A 16956-nucleotide genomic window follows, 5' to 3' on the forward strand; every position below is an offset into this window, starting at 1 on the left:
TTTCGGAGATTCTGAACCCATATTAGAAGATTTTGATAACAACGAAACTATTATTTTCACTGAGAACTGTCCTGTATACCCTGGGGGATAAACAGGGTATATATTGAAAACTGTTCATTAAACATTGAATGAAAGTGGACTTTGGACTATAGTAAAATCAACTGTTTTATAGTAAATTTGACCTATAATTCACTTATAAGAACAACCAATCATATCAAAAGAATGTCGATGAGCGATACGTCGAGGTTGATTAAAGAAAGCCGAAGAATAGTTGACGCTTCCAATGATGTAAATCGGAACTCCGGCACATTGCTTAACATGATTTTGGAAATAGTTACGGGTATCGACTCTACAATGAGACGAATGGAAACAAGTATGGAGAAGCGCCTTGATGATGTGAAACAAGATTTCTTAACGGTGTCATCTAGGGTTAGAACATTAGAAAACCAGGTGAGCGATGTCAACAAAAAGCTGTCAGACTGCGAGACTAGCTGCCAAGGTGTTAGCAATCTTTTCGATCAGGTATCTGGACAAGTAAAAACCAACAGACGTAATATAAACAATCATGATACGAGAATTAAGAAACTCGAAGACAACACCATCGCCCGACCGGGTGTTCCACCAGTCATCAATTCAAAGGAAATTGAGTCCTTAAAGGCAGCCATTCTTGACTTGCAATGCAGGTCAATGAAAAACAATCTGATCTTTACGGGATTGCATAGAGTTCCGGGTGAAGATACGGAAGAGCTTTTGCGATCTTTTCTATACGATGAGCTGAGGATCGACTACAAGATCGAATTCGGTAATGTCCATCGATTCAGAACAAAGGGGGACAACAGAAGAGCACCACTAGTTGCAAGATTCCTATATCACCGTGATCTGGAATATGTTTTATCAAATGCTACCAGACTAAAAGGTAGACCATATGGAATACGGGAACAATTTCCTCGTGAAATTGAACAAAAGCGGAAGGAACTGTATCCGGTGTTAAAACAGGCCAAACAGCAAAATAGACAAGCCTCTCTTGTGCGTGATAGGCTATACATAGACAATCAGCTCTACATTCCTGACACGGTATTAGAGGACACTAGAACGGAGCATACTGGCTCTTCATCAGCAAACCATGACACGAGCCCAAAAGGGTCTTATTCTAGTGATACCCATCCTAGCAAAAGACAGCGACAGGGATCGTCTCCTCGCCCACCGAACACAGATGATTCACCAAATTCTGGCAGATAGGGGAATGGTGCAAGAGGACAACCTCAAAAGAAATTGAAAAGTTATGAAACTGTGAATAAGAAATATACAATTAACAATGATGGTTTAAATATTTGTTTCTTAAATGTTTGTGGACTTAAGAAAAGACTATTGTCTCCTGATTTCATTGACATTTTGCTTGAACATGATATCTGTATTTTTATTGAAACGATGTTAACTGATTTAGATAATTTAAACTTACCAGACGAGTATATTTATGTCACAAAAAATAGAAAAAAATTTAAAAAACATCAGGTGGAATAGTTGTTATTTATAGAAAGAGTTTAGAAAAAGAGTTGAATTTCTATAATACTGAGAGTCAATTTGTTTTATGGTTTCAAATTTCGAAATCAATTTTGTCACTTAATTCAAATGTAATTTTTGGTTGTGTTTATTTACCACCAGAAAATTCTAAGTATTTTACTATAGAAGCTTTTGAAGAATTGGAAAATGAATTGAATATCCTAACAAACACTGAAAATTGTTATGTTGCCCTAGTTGGCGATTTTAACTCAAAAACTGGGTCTTTACCTGATTATATTATACCTGATGAGTCAGTTGTTAGTATGTTTTATTTCGATTGTGATGCTGATATATTAGATTATTTGTATGATTATGAGAATCTGACTCGAAACAAAATCACCTTACAAAGAGTGTCTCAGTGTACATGTAGACCTAATAAGTATGGTCATAGACTGTTAGAGTTGTGCAGAAAAAATAATTTATATATTGCGAATTCAAGAGTTGGATCAGATAAAGATATTGGGGAGAAAACATGTAACGATTCAAGTGTTGTTGATTATTTAATTATTTCATCAGTGCTCTTCCCTTTGATTTTTTATTTTGAAATTGCTGACTTTATACCGTTATATTCTGATTGTCATTCTTTTATAAATTTTAGACTTCAGGCCACATTTAGTAAATCAGATTCAATTGTTATCAACAATAGAAATGATAAAACTTTTGTCAGGTGGAAAAGTGAACAGAAATCTGAATACGTTGATCGAATTCACAATGATCCCGAAGGTATTTTGACCACTGTTATGAATAAACTGGACGAATTGTCCGTAAATAATGATGCAACTCAAAATGATATAAACAATATAGTTTTAGATATCAGCAAAAATTTTAAAGATGCGGCGGCAGAAACGTTTGGGAAAATAAATAAACATAAACATTTTTACAAACATGAAAACTCAAAACCTTGGTTTAATAGAAAATGCTCGATCAGTAGAAACAAATTTCATAAAGCTCGAAAGAGATATAGTGTTTTGAAAAATGCTGAAAACAGAAATAAAATGAGACAAAGGTCCGTGTATATCTGCGTCCATTCGTTTTTTGTTTTGAAATATCAAAAACAAAAAACAAAAAACGAAAGTGTTTTCATTTTTTGTTTTTGATTTCATAAAAACCAAAATGAAAAACGAAAGTGTTTTCATTTTTCGTTTTTGATTTCTTAAAAACCAAAACGAAAAACGAAAGTATTTTCATTTTATCGTTTTTGATTTCTTAAAAATTAAAATGAAAAACAAAAGTGTTTTCGTTTTTGATTTCACAAACAAAAAACGAAAAATAAAAGTATTTTTATTTTTCAATTTTGATTTCTCAAAAGCTAAAATCGAAAAATGAAAGTGTTTTTATTTTTCATTTTTGATTTCACAAAAACAAAAAACGAAAAACGAAAGTGTATTTATGTTATCTTTCCAACACAGTTTAATTGTCATTCAAAAAATGACAATGTTGTCATTTGTCATTCATTTAAAGGTCGTTAAAGTATACATGCACAGCGGTTGTCAGATCAATACTACTTTAATCGAAGATAATGTCGACGGATGAAAAAGTCTTTAGCAATCGTAACAATATGGATGCGTGAACTTTATTACTTTTAAGTTTAGAAAGATTGATTCAAGATTATTAGAATTGATGACCAAGATTCATCTGCCAGTATTTTACGAACTACGAGGACGATAATGTATTGCTTGATTTAATTTTGAAAATTTTCGCAATTTCACAATTCAAACTGGGATATTAAATTGGTTTGTCATTAGGAGCCTATAAGGTATTAAATTTGCTTATTTGTGAAGACTATAAGGTGACATTAACTAGAGGTCGTTGACGGGGGAGTATGGAATTGAGAATAGTGGACAAAAAATATAAATAATAGAGACAATGGACCAAGAAATAAATAAAATAGCTAGAATAATGGTGTTAAAATGTAATGATAAGAGAATAATTGTCAAAAAGTATAAAGAATAGAGAAATATGGCATAAAATATCAAAGAATACAGAAATTAAGAACCCCGAATCCAAACCATCATACTAGTTGCCTTAATGAACGTTAGTTTGTCTCTGGGAGATTGCTAGTGGTTATCATATGGTTTCTCTTTATTTCTATGTCTATTAATTCAGAAGCATGCTTTCATTATTTACCAACATTTTACATATCACATTATACAAAAAGACTATTATTTTGCAAACTACCATAGATTTCCGTTAATTGTTCTGCATAGACCATACCACATTGGAGTCCCTGTAAAAAAAATTCAAGTGGACCGCAGTTACCCACCCTACCCCATCATTACATAAAAGTTAATAAACAAATGTCTACGGAAATACTTCTGTCCGAACAATGTGTAAAGGGGAGCTTGGTAGCTGATGTCTGCTGGAGAAAAAAATCAAGGTTGCTGTTTATCTCATTTTTTTCAAAGATAGGTCCAAAGTTGGGGTCGAACACCGAACCCCATCCTTACCGAAAATGTAATAAAAATTGTCCTCACTAGGTGCAAAGGGAAGCTGGGTAGCTGGGGTCTACAGTAGAAAAATCAAGGGTGTTGTTCTGCTTAGGTTTTTTTTCTAAAGTAGGTCTAAAGTTGAGGTCGTATACCCAACAAAAACCATTACCAGACAGTTAATAAAAAAAATCTGCGGCAATACTTTTATCTGCTCTAGGTGAGAACGTAAGCTAGAGATCTAGGGCCTACTTGATCAAAATTACAAGTTAATTTATAGCACGGATCAATCTTTTTAAGCTAATAAATAATTTACTTGCCCACCATACTTTGAATACAAAAAATAAACCTTTTGTCCAGTCATATTTAAGCGAAATCCACTAGTTCAGAGGTAGAATGTTTTGTAAAAACATTTTTGTGTGGCAAAAAAAAGTTAAAGCACGAGTACAACTTTCTTTTCTTTTAATGCAGAATTATTATTACTTTTCATGAACTATTTGACAGGACGCCGATAATAAGGAAAGCTATTTCACCCAATAGTGCAATTTCTCAAAAGCTAAAATCGAAAAATGAAAGTGTTTTTATTTTTCATTTTTGATTTCACAAAAACAAAAAACGAAAAACCAAAGTGTATTTATGTTATCTTTCCAACACAGTTTAATTGTCATTAAAAAAATGACAATGTTGTCATTTGTCATTCATTTAAAGGTCGTTAAAGTATACATGCACAGCGGTTGTCAGATCAATACTACTTTAATCGAAGATAATGTCGACGGATGAAAAAGTCTTTAGCAATCGTAACAATATGGATGCGTGAACTTTATTACTTTTAAGTTTAGAAAGGTTGATTCAGGATTATTAGAATTGATGACCAAGATTCATCTGCCAGTATTTTACGAACTACGAGATATATTGCTTTATTTAATTTTGAAAATTTTCGCAATTTCACAATTCAAACTGGGAGGTCGTATACCCAACAAAAACCCTTACCAGACAGTTAATAAAAAAAATCTGCGGCAATATTTTTATCTGCTCTAGGTGAGAACGTAAGCTAGAGATCTAGGGCCTACTTGATCAAAATTACAAGTTAATTTATAGCACGGATCAATCTTTTTAAGCTAATAAATAATTTACTTGCCCACCATACTTTGAATACAAAAAATAAACCTTTTGTCCAGTCATATTTAAGCGAAATCCACTAGTTCAGAGGTAGAATGTTTAGTAAAAACATTTTTGTGTGGCAAAAAAAAGTTAAAGCACGAGTACAACTTTCTTTTCTTTTAATGCAGAATTATTATTACTTTTCATGAACTATTTGACAGGACGCCGATAATAAGGAAAGCTATTTCACCCAATAGTGCAATTTTGTCATCATTAAAAAAAAATCATAATTATTTACGATTCTATAAACACTCCAAGTGTTGACTATCTAAAATGTAAAGCGGGCACTACGCTGTGTAATATATCGAAAAGCGATTGATTTTGGCTTTATATAACTAATAATAACATAAGATGTATGTGTCATTATAATTCGTTATTCTGATTGGCTAACTGCACATCTCATGTTACATTACACAACGAAAATCATTATTCATGATGACAGGTTAAAGGTGAATTTAATAAAAACTTGATAAAAATCGTGTTTTCATGATCCTAGCTAAAACATGTAATTATAAATATTGAATGCTTCTTTTTGTAACTTCATAGGGTTGTAAAAGCGTTGACCGTGCGTACATTTTCAGAATGAAGCGCTTCCGCTTTTCATATAAAATGTATTTCGGTCATCGCTTTACACCTCAATGAAGTAACAAAAAAAAAGCATTCAATTATTCTTAAATAAACCAGAAATGAAATTTTAAAATTCATTGAAAAGTGTCTTTGACTGCTTAATTATATTTTAAAAACTGATGATATAGTGGTTATATATTAATAAAAACATTTTTAATACGTTTGAGTCTTATGTAATATTTGTTTTTATATATTTGAAAACTGACTGCTACCGACTGGTTGCTTCAGCCTGGTCTCACAAACTCCGCATTTTCATTACAGCCGATTACATTGAGTGTGTAGACAAAGGTAATATCTTTGGATCGCTTGTTTGTTAGCTGAACTATGAAGTAACTAGGTAAGGTATACCACCCTCCTGTAGAAGGAGCCTAGTCCTACAGACAGATTGATTGGTTATTTGTCGAACTAGTCTACTCTTAAAGGAGGGTAGTTTACCTAACATAATAATACAAGCAAGCTAACCAAGGATAGGCTACCTTTGCCTACACACTCAGTGCAATCGGCTGTAAATTTTTTACATTACAGGTTGCAACACCTTGCCAAATCATTAGGTTCCAATAAACGTTTGGAAAATTTAGTTAATGTGCTTTCCCATAGGGTTTTATGCAGAACAATTACCGGAAAACTATTATGGAAACTTGCAAAAACAATATCAAAATCGAAATCTAAGTGAACAATGAAGTTACTCACATTAAAAAAGGTTGAGACATTGAAGGCCAAATATTTTTTTTAATCCTGCGTGTCTTATTATAATCAGAAGGTAATTTTATAGTTAACAAAGAAATTTAATATTAAGACAAACATTAATGTCGAGTTTCATTGGTGAAATTAACACTACAATACAAATAAAGGATTCTCAAATGATCATGACTTTTGCTTGTAGTAAAATGATCAATTAATCAATGAAGCAATCAATCAATCAATCAATTGATCAATCAATAAAATTGAGAATGGAAATAAAAAATGTGTCAAAGAAACAACAGTCAGCCTAACCAAAGAGCACAGCAGAAGGCCACCATTGAGTCTTCAACACAACGAGAAAATCCGGGCTTCAGCTGGTCTCTAAATAAAAATATATACATGTACTAGTAACGTGAAAATGGACGTCACACTTAACTTGCTATACAATTATATCTAGCTCATGTAGAATAAACAAAGTACACACAACAATATGCACAGAGAAACTCAGTTTAAAAGAAATCCGAGTCCGATGACAAAATAGTAAACAAAAGAAACTACACAAAACGAATATGATTCATAAATTAACAAAAAACTACTAGCAGTTACTGACGTGCCAGCTCCAGACCCCAGTCAAAAATATCGAAAAAATATATAGATATAAGAAGATGTGCATGGTATCAGTGCCAATGAGTCAACTCTCCATCCAAGTCACAGTGTGTAGAAGGAAACTATTATAGGTTAAAGTACCCTCTTCAACACGAATCCTTGGCTCACACCGAATAGCAAGTTATAAGGATCCTCCAAAATGACTAGTGTAAAACCATTCAAACGGAAAAACCAAAGGTCTAAACTCTATATATAACTAGAGGCTTTGAAGAGCCTGTGTCGCTCACCTTGGTCTATGTGTTTTTGGTGATGGTGATGTGTTCGTAGATCTTACTCTACAAAACATTGTTGATGCTTACAATTATCTCTATCTATAATGAACTTAGCCTAGTAGTTTCAGTGGAAAATATTTTGTAAAAATGTACAAATTTATGAAAATTGTTAAAAAAATGACTATAAAGGGCAAATACTCCATAAGGGGTCAATTGACCATTTTCGTCATGTTGACTTATTTGTAGGTCTTACTTTGCTATACATTATTGATGTTTACAGTTTATCTCTATCTATAATAATATTCAAGAAAATAACCAAAAGCTGCAAACTTATCTTAAAATTACCAATTCAGGGGCAGCAACATAACAACAGGTTGTCTGATTCATCTGAAAATTTCAGGGCAGATAGATAATGACCTAATAAACAATTGTACCCATGTCAGATTTGCTCTTAATGCTTTGATTTCTTAGATATAAGCCAAAATCTTTATTTAACTCCTATGTTCTATTTTTATCCATGGCGACCATCTTGGTTAGTTGGCAAGGTCATATATACTAGATATTCCAATGATGATGGTGGCTAAGTTTGGTTGAATTTGGCTCCGTAGTTTCAGAGGAGAAGATTTTTGTAAAAGTTACGACGACGGACGACGGACGCCAAGATATAAGAAAAGCTCACTTGACACTTCGGACCAGGTGAGCTAAAAAACGAGAAGCGAGAACGACATCAACAAACGACAACTACTGTTTTTTGTGTGATTTTTTTTATTACTAGACCAAATATTTCATGATATTTTATTATCTAGGACTGTATTTTTGATTAACAATTAATAACCAAGTTTAATAAAATCATATGTGTGTATAGCAAACATATTAACTTTGGCTTGAAAGACGTCTATTTAATTGTTTTCGACTCGCTCTGCTCGGTCGGAAAAATTGACAAGAATAAAATCCTAAGATTGAACGCGTTCGTTCAACAATCTTATTAAAATTAATATTATATTAATTTTCTCATACACATAAGTATTACGAAATCAGAGATATACATTTTGATTAGATTAGTTCGTCTAATTTACAAATGTAGTGTTATCTGTAGTAAATTTACTGACTTCTTTAATAAAGAATTTAAATAAGAATGTGTCCATACCACATAAATGACCCACTCGCACTATCATTTTCCATGGACCGTGGAATTGAGGGTCAGAACTCTATATTTTGCATTGAAATTAAAAAGATCATATGATATAGAATATGTGTACTGAGTTTCAAAAAAAATGTATCTGTACATTTACTTCACTTTCAAGTATAGAGATGTGATTTTTTTTCTGAGACAAGTGCTTGTGACAATCCAAACGAACTTGCAGTCATTCGATGTTCAGTACTTCAGTACTTTGATTGTTTGAAAACAAGGTAAAAATACCCTGCCACATTCGGTATGTGTTTTTGTTAGACCTTTTTTTCCTTCTGTTTTGTATCGATCTCATACGTTAAGCCCTTTTCCACTGATTTGTATAGTTTGTTCTTATGCTGTGCTGTAACAAAACTGTCCCGGCTGTTTACAAGCACGTTAAACGCCACAATATATTGCATGTGCCTGCTCCAACTCAGGAGCATGTAGTTCAATGGTTTTCGTTTGTTGATGTCTTTTATATGTGTTTTTCGTAATTCATGTTGTTTTAAAATAGGCTGTTATTTTTCTCAATTGAACTGTTTCATATTTTTCAATTCATGGACTATTGTAGCCGACAATACCGTATGTTTTTTCTCATTGTTTAAGATTATATGGTTGCCTATATATAATTGCTTACATCCACTACATTTGAACTTTGTTGGATAGTTGACTCACTTGCATTAATACCAAATCTCCTTATTAAAAGTTGAAGGGTGTGTGTATTTCTTTGGAAATTTCAATGTTTTTCTCCCAGGTCACCCAGTTTGAATAGAATATTTTGACATTTTGCTGTGCTCTTGGATTTGAGTTAAGAGCCAACCAAAGCTCACGGCCTGTTGGTGGGTATTTGATGACCAAATGGTAAGCTCTGGCTGTCTTTTTGAGTATTCCATAAGGTGATTTGGTGATGTCTTCATGCCATGCATTGTCCCATTACTTTATATAGACAGCTTATCAGTCAACCTGATCTATCAAGTAGCTCTCCTCGCCTTTTGTATAATCAGACGAAAAACAAGATATAAACTGACTTAGCTTGGTATATACATGTTTATTTAATATACTCATATAAATATAAAAAAAAAGATGTGGTATGATTGTCAATGATACAACTCTCCACAAGAGACCAATATAACACAGAAATTATCAATTATTGGTCATCGTACGGCCTTCAACAATGAGCAAAGCCCATACCGCATAGTCAGATATAAAAGGCACCGAAATGACAATGTAAAACAATTCAAACAAGAAAACTAACTTATTTATGCACAAAAATTGAACGAAAAACAAAAATGTAACACATAAACAAACGACAACCACTGAATTACAGGCTCCCGACTTGGGACAGGCACATATATTTTGAAAGTGGCGGGGTTAAACATGTAAGCGGGATCCCAAAGTCAAGTCAAATTGATATTTTTAAACAACATAAAAGTTAAAAAGTGTAAAAAAAATAAATTTTAATAAATGTTGAAAATATTATTGTGTTTGTGAGTGGAAAACTACTTAAAATTGTAGAAATATTCAAAAGTAGCTCTCGCGTTTTTGTTCTGCGGCTACGTTAACGGAACATCAATCAAGTAATCGATCTTCATTACTATGGCTTCAATATTCAAAGGTATAACATATCATATTCTGCTTGTCGTAGACTCAAAAAGACTTCAAGTTGGAATAGATCTACGAAGACTAAAGAACGCTCATGTGTGGTTTAGCAATTGTACATGCCCACGAAACCGACGTCCAGATATTGTTCGGAAGATGTTTTGAGAAGTTCCGATGCGACCGGACAAGTAAAATTAAACTGTTACAGTATATTACAGAACACAAAACTGGCTATCTTTGCTGTAAATACAAGTTAAAAACCTGACATGGTTTACATAGAAGCTAAAAATCCCAATCCCAAGGCATCAAATAATTTAAAAAAAAATGACCTTTAACATTGGAGGTCTAAACTAGCATTGAGCCGTGTCCAGGTCCGAAATAGAAAATAAAGAGATGTAGAGTAAATGTACACGGGACAAAATCGCACACAATATATAGAAAAAATACAAATTATTAATAAACAGGGCTTTTATGCCTGTTCTTCATCTTGAAAGGAGCTGGAGGGTCTTCAACGAGGAACTAGACCATTGATCCTCATTATACAAAAGTAACATAGGTTAGTGCGTTGGACTATACAAAAACATAAGTTCCTGGTTCGATCACCGTTCCGGTGAGAAATTTTCTAATCCACTATTAACAAATATGTTTAAACTAACAATAGCTTGACTTTGTGGATAACATCATTTTTTCATCATCCTACATATGTCTTTTGATATTGTTCATACATGTAAATACTAAAAGTCTTACGCTGTATCTTTATATTTTCCTCCGAGACCAGAACATAATAAAATAGATAAATTAAAATTTGCGCTTTAGATTAAGAAAGGGTGTGAAAGATTTTGTATCATTTTTTCCAGTTCTTCTGGAGTCCTTGAGCCCTTCCCTCGCCAACAATATATAGTTTGCTTTATTTGTAAAAGAGGCTAGTTACGCTACACTATTATCATCTTAGATTAACCTCTCCAAACTTAAAAGTAAAGATCACGCACCCTTATTGTTTAGATTGATAAAGACTTTTGCATCCGTCGACATTATCTTCGATTAAAGTAGTATTGATCTGACAACCGCTGTGCATGTATACACTTTAACGACCTTTAAATGAATGACAAATGACAACATTGTCATTTTTTGAATGACAATTAAACTGTGTTGGAAAGATAACATAAATACACTTTCGTTTTTCGTTTTTGTTTTTGTGAAATCAAAAATGAAAAATGAAAACACTTTCATTTTTTCGATTTTAGTTTTTGAGAAATCAAAATTGAAAAATGAAAATACTTTTGTTTTTCGTTTTTTGTTTGTGAAATCAAAAACGAAAAACGAAAACACTTTTGTTTTTCATTTTGATTTTTAAGAAATCAAAAACGAAAAATGAAAACACTTTCGTTTTTCGTTTTGGTTTTTAAGAAATCAAAAACGAAAAATGAAAACACTTTCGTTTTTCGTTTTGGTTTTTTAAGAAATCAAAAACGAAAAATGAAAACACTTTCGTTTTTTGTTTTTTGTTTTTGATATTTCAAAACGAAAAACGAATGGACGCAGATATACACGGACCGACAAACTAGTAAAGAACATAAAATAACATTAAATAAAGCTTTTACAAACTATCAACAGAGGGCTGCTGATGAGTTGCGTAACATTTCTAAAAAGGATACAAAAGCTCTATGGAAAATCCTTAATAATCTAAATGATAGTAAAAAAAAAAAGATAACAATGACGATATATCTCTAAAAGCATTGTACAGTGGAGATCACTTCTAACCTCTCATTAAATCTGTCAGGAGAACTGTTCTAGAACAGTACGTAGAACTGTCAGCCTGACACCTTTTAGTCAGTTCTAGGTTAGAACTGTTCTAGCTAGAACTGATTTGGTCAGTTCTACCTAGAACTGATTTGGACAGTTCTACCTAGAACTGATCCTGACACTTCTACCTTAGAACTGATCCTGATCCTGATCCTGGGCTATGTTTTTTTTTGGAAAAAAAAGTTTGTTTCCAGTTTTTGGTAAAAAAAATAATTTGTTTTGGACCCTGAGAAAAAAAAATGTTTGTTTCATCCCCCCTCCCAGAAAATCAAATGGTTGCTGCCTTAGAGAACATGCTTAACCTGTTAACCCCGCCATATTCTGCATGTATGTGCCTGTTCCAAGTCAGGAGCATGTAATTCAGTGATTTTCTTTTGTTGATGTGTTACATAAATTTTTGTTTTTCTCTCAATTTTTGTACATAAATTAGGCCGTTAGTATTAGGGGGGGGGGGGCATTATTATTTGAATTGTTTTATATTTGTTATTCCGGGAGTCAGGATGGCTCATTATCACATAACAAATTTATCGGACCTCAATAACCAATATAATATCTGTTAACGAGTAGTTTTCATACCTCGGACGACCTGTTTAACAAAAATCAATTGACCGCATCAATCTAAACTGCCTTTATTTGCTTTTTCTTTCTGCAAATCTATATAGCTGCACAGTACTTCAGTTTTAATTTTAGGTCTAGAGGGACTGTAATATACAAGTAACAGCAATTTTGGAAAAAAAATGTAATTGTTCACATCAATTTATAGTGCCAGCATGCAGGGGCAGCTAGATCCAAGCTGGGGGTCCAACTATATGCTCCCATTCATATGCATTGATGTTAAAAAAAAAGTGGGGTTCCAACCCCTGGACCCCCTCCCCTTGATCCTCCAATGAGCATGTTCTTGTTTTATTCAAAATATTGAATCATTAACAAATATCAGTAGTTTTTATACTTCAGACTGAGTCGTGTAATAAAAACTTTTGACTGCATCAACCAAAACTTACCATATTTGCTTTTTATTATGTAAATCTATATAGCTGCACAGCAATTCAGTTATAATTTTAGTTCGAGAGGGACTGTAGTATATAAATAACTGCAATATTGGAAATCAATGACCACAAATTTTTGTTCTCGCATTAATTGAGGGTGCCAGCATTTCCTATTTTTATTCAAAATATCGCATCAGAAACAAATATCAGTAGTTTTCATACCTCAGACTGACTCATGTTACAAAATTATTTGTCTGTATCAATCAAACCTGACCATATTTGACAGCATCAACCAAAACTGACCATATTTGACCACATCAACCAACACTGACCATATTTTCTCTTTTTTATACAACTTTTATAGTCGCATAGTAAATCTGTAATATTTTTATGTAAGGATGGAGTGTATAATCATTATAATACAAATGATCTATGTTATAGGGTTATTGCATGAATATTGGGGAATATTGTTCCGAGTAGAATTTTATATTGCGCGTGCTTATATTTTTATATCAGGATGGATTGTTCAATATAAACAAGGAAAGCAACATTGGAAAACAAAATTATGCTCGCATCAGTTTAAGGTGCCAGCATGTCCTCTTTTTAATCAAAATTTTGAATCGTAAACTAATTTCAGTAGTTTTGATATCTCAGACTGACTCATGGATATAACAAAATTATTTGTCTGCATCAACCAAAACCATGAAAACTGACCATATTTGACCGCATCAACCAAAACTGACCATATGTGACAGCATCAACCAAAACTGACCATATTTACACTTTATAATGTAAATCTTAATATATATATATATATATATATATATAGCCGCATAGTAAATCGCTTATACATGAGGTTACATATCACGATGGATTGTATAATTCAAATGACAGCAATATTGTAACACATTGGCTAAAAAAAAATTTCCTCTTTTTATTCAAAATATTGAATTGTAAACAAATTTCAGTAGTTTCGATATACATGTATCATACTGAGTCGTTTTAACAAAATTATTTGACCATATCAACCAAAACTGAACTTATTTACACTTATCATGTAAATATATATGGCCTCATTGTAAACCAATAATATTTCTATGTCAGGACGGATCGTGTGATAAAAATGACACCAACTTTGGAACACAATACACCTATATTGCTAATCCTGGCTGACCCGGCCTCTTGAACTTTTGAAGCATACAACAATCACTTTTCCATTGTGGCGTCAGATATTTTGTTTTATGATGTCAAATTTTTACGGGAACCTGTGCGATATTCAGTAATGGCAGACAAATAGCGGTAAGGTGTTTTTATACCATATCTAAAAATTTAACGCGCACCCTTATTTTCTCTCTGTATCCATAATAATGAACCGTCACTAAAGTGACTTTTTAAGTCAGTTAGTTTGTGATTGGTTTTTTTTAACAAAACTATTTTACGGCATCATCCAACACTCACATGACTGATTCATATACTTTATTTTAAAATAAAAAGTACATGTATGGGAAGTTCTCTTCTTGGAATAGTATACTGTTAATATAATTTGAAGACAAATGGAAGAAGGCAAAGAAAAATGCATGATTTTGTTTGTAGCCGAAAGTCCAGTGGCAAATGCTTCATTCATGTTCAGATGAGTATATTTTTCTGAGTTTCAGACTCCCAGATATCATTTATAATCGTTATGGATAAGTCTGGCTAAATTGACGAGATGGTGCAAATGTATATAGTTTTTTTTACGTTATAATAGAGATTTCCAATAAAATGACATACGTACCTAACTCGACGTACGCACGTAACGGGACCGGTTATTGCTAACCAATTAATTTTGTTAAATGCGTTACTCAAGTTTTAACTAAGCATTCCTAAACTATGAAATCCATTCATAATAATTTTTATCAATATCAAATATTTCTAAGATGATGAAAAACGAAAGAAATCATGATTTTTATATATCACGTGATTATTGAGATTCCCGCCTAAACTTCACTGTCATAAGACCATGTATATATACGTATCTTTACCTATCATACGATTCAATTGAGTTGTCTTTCATGGTTTTGACAATGACTTTGATTTTTAGATATACTTATCTTTGCAAAATTAAATGAACCTTTTATTATTTGATATTTGTATTAATTTTGTTTGTCGTTATCAGATAGATTCTTCTTTTCGATTTTTAATGTTTTATAATATTTCCGTGGGTATTAGTTTATATAGATTTTGTCGTAATTTCAGAAAAAAATGAACTCAAAATGTTAATCAGAACGTGTCTCTGTTAAAGTTGATAACTGGGATTGCATCATACTTTATGAAGTATCATTTCAAACGTTCTCTTCTTCTGCACTTAATCTCCACAATTTACAACTTCTAAAAAAAAATTCAACAGGAAAAACGTACGTCAACGGGAAGTGAATATTTAAAAAAAAACATTAATACAGGTCATGTACTTCTTTAAATTTTAATAGTTGACATACTACTTTTCTTTCAAATGAAAGTCAACGAACATTAAAAACAGAAAATTGTAGTTGATAATAATGTGTGTAAATAAATGTGTACACCAATTCGTTATATAGATTGTAATTTGGAAGGTGTACTTGATTAGCAAGTGATGACTAATAATCTGTATTGACCACTGTGGATAGTAAACTATCAACTTATCATAGTACATAGTAATTGGCTAAAAATATCCTGTACCCAAGTATTTCTGATTAAAAGTGGATGAGAATGTCTATTTACATAGTTGTTACATTTTTGAGACAACTATAATGTCACTTCAGTCTTTACGGGAATTTTCTTTTTACTCGTATTCATCCGATTAGAAGTAGATTCTAAAGCTATCTCATATATTGATAGAGTTTCAATTTTTGTCTCGCTTTGGAGGTATATATATATATATATATATATATATATATATATATATATATATATATATATATATATATATATATATATATATATATATAAAAGTGACAACTATGCGACAGATCCAATGACAGGATCACCAGTGAAGGTGTTACACGACTGAAAAAAACCATTTTATATTCATGATTATATACTTGTATATGGGATTGACTGGTAGCAGGCTAGCCTCGAATACAAATTCAATTATTTTGTTGGACCCCCTGATCGAATGACTTTAAGACTGTATTTTTCGGCTTCTCCACTAAGCATGATGCATTCACGAGCAAGAGCAGGTATTGGTTTACTCGTAAAAAGACTAGTGTGTCTTGATAGTGGTTACACTCTCTTGTTACCTAGCATATGAAAATGCGACTCTTAATTGTCCGTCATGTTTAAAAAGGTATATGTATTTATCATTATAATTAATATTCATCATCCTCAATATATATGTAATATTTGTCGCTGGATATAAGACATACATCAGTATCATCATCATCATCAGTACTATAGCTCGAGGCTCAATCTTCGTCGTAAGTACATGTATTATATATAGCTGTAGGCTTCTTCGTCGTAAGTATAACGTGAGGCTTAATTCTAATATTTTAGCCAGATTATGTCGAGAACTTATTTTACGCATGCATCTCTATGATACATAGTTTTTATAAATATCCAAGTTAAAGCCAATGGAGATCGTTTATCAAATGATCATGTCACAATTAAAACAGATAGAAAGGGATTGACTCGTGTGACTGAAACGAAGCATAAAAACAGCTAGCCATTTCTAGTATTTCCAAATAAGCTCCATGTACCGAAATGATAGTATCCACAGCTGCTGAACATTATCTTAAAAACAACTACAACTAATAAATAAAGAATAATTATCCCGTTTATAATATTGATCAACTATGTCGTACTGTTACACCATTGTCCTAGTATGGATGTGACTGTCCCAAGTCAGGAACCTTTAATTCAGTGCTTAGCGTTTGTTGTTGTGTTTTCGGTGATTTGTTTAAACATTAATTTGGCTGTTGGTTTTAGTTGTTTTACATTTGTCATTTTGTGGCCTCTTATAGCTGACTATGCTGTGTAGACTTTGTTGAAAGCCCTTCGTTGGACTATAGTTGTTAAAATTTCTGTGTCATTTGGTCTCTTGTGAAGAGTTG

The 16956-nt window shown here is 32.4% G+C and overlaps 1 protein-coding gene across 1 annotated transcript; it reads left to right on the forward strand.

The window, feature by feature from the left end:
• Positions 1–222: 222 nt before the first annotated feature.
• LOC139525245 (uncharacterized) lies at positions 223–1239 on the forward strand. Its single transcript, XM_071320442.1, has one exon. The coding sequence runs from the start codon at positions 223–225 to the stop codon at positions 1237–1239; it is 1017 nt and encodes a 338-aa protein (XP_071176543.1).
• The last annotated feature ends 15717 nt before the right edge of the window (positions 1240–16956 follow it).

This window comes from Mytilus edulis, chromosome 5 (assembly GCF_963676685.1).
Source record: "Mytilus edulis chromosome 5, xbMytEdul2.2, whole genome shotgun sequence".
NCBI lineage: Eukaryota > Metazoa > Mollusca > Bivalvia > Mytilida > Mytilidae > Mytilus > Mytilus edulis.

Excerpts from the sequence above, each read along its gene's own strand:
- LOC139525245 (XM_071320442.1), top strand. The coding sequence starts at position 223 with ATGTCGATGAGCGATACGTCGAGGTTGATTAAAGAAAGCCGAAGAATA.